This window comes from Monopterus albus, unplaced genomic scaffold, assembly GCF_001952655.1.
Source record: "Monopterus albus unplaced genomic scaffold, M_albus_1.0 scaffold94.1, whole genome shotgun sequence".
Taxonomy (NCBI): domain Eukaryota; kingdom Metazoa; phylum Chordata; class Actinopteri; order Synbranchiformes; family Synbranchidae; genus Monopterus; species Monopterus albus.
In genome coordinates, this window is record NW_018127974.1 from 1,586,312 (window position 1) to 1,589,913 (window position 3,602).

General features: G+C 46.1%; 2 protein-coding genes across 4 annotated transcripts in view; one reads left to right on the forward strand and one right to left on the reverse strand.

The window, feature by feature from the left end:
* Positions 1–3,602, reverse strand: part of tfb1m (transcription factor B1, mitochondrial) — a 24,493-nt gene that overhangs the window by 7,009 nt on the left and 13,882 nt on the right. The window lies entirely within an intron of this gene.
* Positions 1,397–3,602, forward strand: part of LOC109964989 (claudin-20) — a 4,962-nt gene continuing 2,756 nt past the window's right edge. The window contains exons 1-3 of one of the 2 annotated variants that reach the window (XM_020608652.1): positions 1,397–1,645; positions 2,072–2,128; positions 2,747–3,568. In XM_020608652.1, the coding sequence (XP_020464308.1) occupies positions 2,914–3,568 (655 nt within the window). In that variant the 5' untranslated portion in view covers positions 1,397–1,645; positions 2,072–2,128; positions 2,747–2,913. Of the gene's footprint in view, positions 1,646–1,696; positions 2,129–2,746; positions 3,569–3,602 lie in introns of those variants that run through there. The other variant, XM_020608651.1, reaches the window with a different exon arrangement.

A 3,602-nucleotide genomic window follows, 5' to 3' on the forward strand; every position in this document is an offset into this window, starting at 1 on the left:
GGGGTTACAACAGCCTGCAGTATCTCCTTACATCACAACGTCATATCTGTACTCACCAGGTATAATCAATTCAGCGTTCTGCCATAGGACAACAAAAACATCAACACACTGGTTACAAGGAGACAGGACATGCACACCACATTGTAGTGTTTCTGCAAAGAACTGGAAAATGTTTCTGCAAAGAACTGGAAAATATCTCTTCCTGCTGCAGTGGCATCCCGCAAGGAGCTGTTGAGAACATAGTGTTGAAGGTCAACATCACCAACACGCTGGAGGTAATGGGATGTGCGCTGTGCCTGCTGGCCAGATTTCATTTTAAGAAAATAGTCTCTTAAAGGTAGTGTAAAGGAGAAGCAATGGGGGCTGGAGACAGTGTTGGGTAATATAAAACAAACAGATCAATAGCTAATCGATTGCCACCAACCTATCTACATGTAACAGCTATACATCACTGTGCTCTATTCCCAGTTGTTGTTGTGGGGTGACGACAGGCAGCGTAACTTCCTAACACTTAATGATTTTGCTGATTTTCCCCATGCAGCAAAATAAGAGCAACACACACCTACATTTCCAAGGTTATCGGGTGTGTTGGTCCTGTGTGAATTTTTCCCTCTCTGTTTGTCCTCTTTGTTATTCATGAATCAAGGCCATCCTAGCCACTCCCTCCCTTGTACGTCCTCTACAGAGAGGAGAAGAAAGACAGGCAAAGACAGGGTAGCAGCTGTATGCTGACTGACGCCTGATGACGATGACGACCCAGGGAGGGTCCTGTTTGGCACGGTGGGATACACATGCTCCTCTGGACCAATACATAAACAAACAAAGCTTCACGGGCCACAAGTATGAGGAGCTCATCTGGTCATAAAGATAGGAGATTTTCTACCCTAATAAGAGTGCTCTTTCCAATTGTGTGGCCGGGCTGGACCTTATCTAGATTTTGTAGCTTGCCCATTTCTTATCTTTTAAAAACAGCAGTATTGTATTATGATTACTGACAAGTTCAATGCATAAATGGGATGGAGTTCTTTCTAATTTGTTAGTTTATTAACCTGCTTCTGTCCATACAGAATAAAGTCAAACAACGCCCATTTCTACAGCCAACTACTACCTGTTTGATCTGAAAATAACATCTGGCCAAACTTCCTCTCAACTGGGACAGAGGACATTAAATTCTGTAATATAACTTTTAGACAAGTATTACTTTCCCCCCACAAAATAAATTCTCCAAATAAAGGATATTCACCAGTAACATTTTTCACTTTAGGTTATATGGAGAGTGAGCAGTTTAGTAACATAAATAACAAAAGTGATCAAATTAAACCTTTTAAAATGCTATCCCCTCCAATCATATATAAACTGTCATAGGGACTATTTGTTTGGGGGAAAGTAGTTCCGATAAAAGCACAACAGCAAGTGTGGGGATCATTTTTTGGCCACTGTTCCTGAAGAAATCAATTTGGGCTGAAATTTGTACAAATAACCCTCACATCTATGTGGGTGGCAGCAGAAATGGCTGAGTCCATGAAGTAGTAGATAAGTTGACTTATGGCTAGTTAACTAGCTAGCTTACCGAGCTAGTCCTTAGCTAGTTCCAGACTGTTACCCGGTGAGCATGCTCGTTTTTTCCTGATTGTAACGTTATAAGGTAAATAACGCAATACAGGCTAGCCACAATAAAAAAACAATTTAACAACACACTAATTACAAACAATATCGATTTTATTACTTCTAAATAAAGGATTAATTTCGTTACTGTCCGAGTAATGGCTCTAACGTTGTCATGAGAAGTGACGGCGGCACAGTGAGGTGTAACGGTGCCTGAAGTTGTGGTTGTGCGGCAGGGACTCATTCCACACACACACACACACACAGGCGAGGGGAAGGAGAGGGAGCGCGCTATGGTTATTTCTCCCAGGCTCCGATCGAGCCCGTGTAGTCTATAGAGCTGGGATGTCCTCTCATTCGCTGTTGTTAGGGAAATGGACGGTTCGGATGGATCCGTGGACCGATCTGAATCCTCCGCTCGTCCCCTCATCAGCCTGTCTTTCACCGTGTGACTGTGTGTTTACAGGAATCACTGCGAACAACGTGACTCGCCAGCGCCAGCTCTGCACCAGCCGGACCCGGGGTAAGGGATTATTTCAACATCGCTCTTTTCTCTCCTTGGACCATAAACCAACAGCGACCAATAAGATGAAGCCCGAGATGACTTATTCTAACTGAAACAACCTATTTGTTTGAATGAGAAAGACCAAGATGCGCCGCGAGAAAGTCCGACAACAGTAAACTACATTCACAGGTTTCAATCTAGTAGCGGACTAGATTATGACGATTTTACCTTAAGATAAGGGGATATAACAGATAAAAGGCAGGTCCGATTTATCAAGTGATCAGCACAAAAATGAAAGTGGTAGATGATATACAGTAGGAGTGGGTGAGGGCACTGCAGCTTTAAGTCCACAGAGCCATTAAGAAATGCAAATACCACAAACTCATTTCACCCTCTCCAATAACAGTTTTAAGGAAAAATGAGAAGACAGCACATAGAAAATGCACACATGCACATCAAGCTGCTGTGTTTTGCTTACCTACAGTCAGCCGGTGCCAGCTGTCATTGCTCATGCTGCCTGCTGTCTTTTGTTTCCAGCTAGAGAAAGTCTATGCTTCTGTGAGGTTAATGAGGAGATAAAGAAGGAGGGAGTGCGAGACCCACCAAGTTCAATTTCTCATTTTTGTCTCATTCCAGTCCAGTGGGGCTGCAGCTGAAGAGCTGAGGATCTGAGTGGCAGCTGGTACACCGCCAAGGGAGGGGAGGGAGCCGGCTGGGCATCAGGGTCGACGAGCTTGGCTGGGTGAATGCTGCCCTGCAAAGACGAGGGCTGAGGTGTCAGCATCACTGACTTTACAAAGAGCATGGCATCCACGGGCATGCAGATTTTTGGATTTGTCCTAGCACTGTTGGGGATAATGGGTGCGATGGTGGCCACTCTGCTGCCCAACTGGAAGGTCAGTGCTGATGTGGGGTCTAACATCATTACAGCAATCTCACAGATGCAGGGACTGTGGATGGACTGTACATGGTACAGCACAGGTATGTTCAGCTGCACACTTAAGTATTCTGTGCTTTCACTACCTGCATACTTGCAGACTGCCCGCACCACCATGGTGCTGTGCTGCGTACTGGCTGCCTTGGGCCTCTGCCTTGCATCCCTGGGACTAAAGTGCACACGTTGGGGAGGTGGACGGCAATCCAAGAGACATGCGGCGATTGCCAGTGGTGGCTGCTTTGTTGCTGCAGGCTTTCTCTGTCTGGTGCCTGCTTCTTGGTTTACCAACGAGGTCATCACCAACTTCCTGGACTCCAGTGTGCCCGAGAGCAATAAATTTGAACCCGGGGGTGCTGTATACGTGGCCTTTGTTTCGGCAGGATTCCTCTTTGTTGGGGGATTCATCTTCTGTATGTCCTGCTCGGGGAAGAGGCATGGCCCACAGGACCTGGTCCTGCTCCCTCCCCCTGACAAATTGCTGCTCCAGCAGCAACAGCAACAGCTGCTCCAGCAGCAGCAGCAGCAGCAAGACCTACAGCACCAGTACTGCTCTCT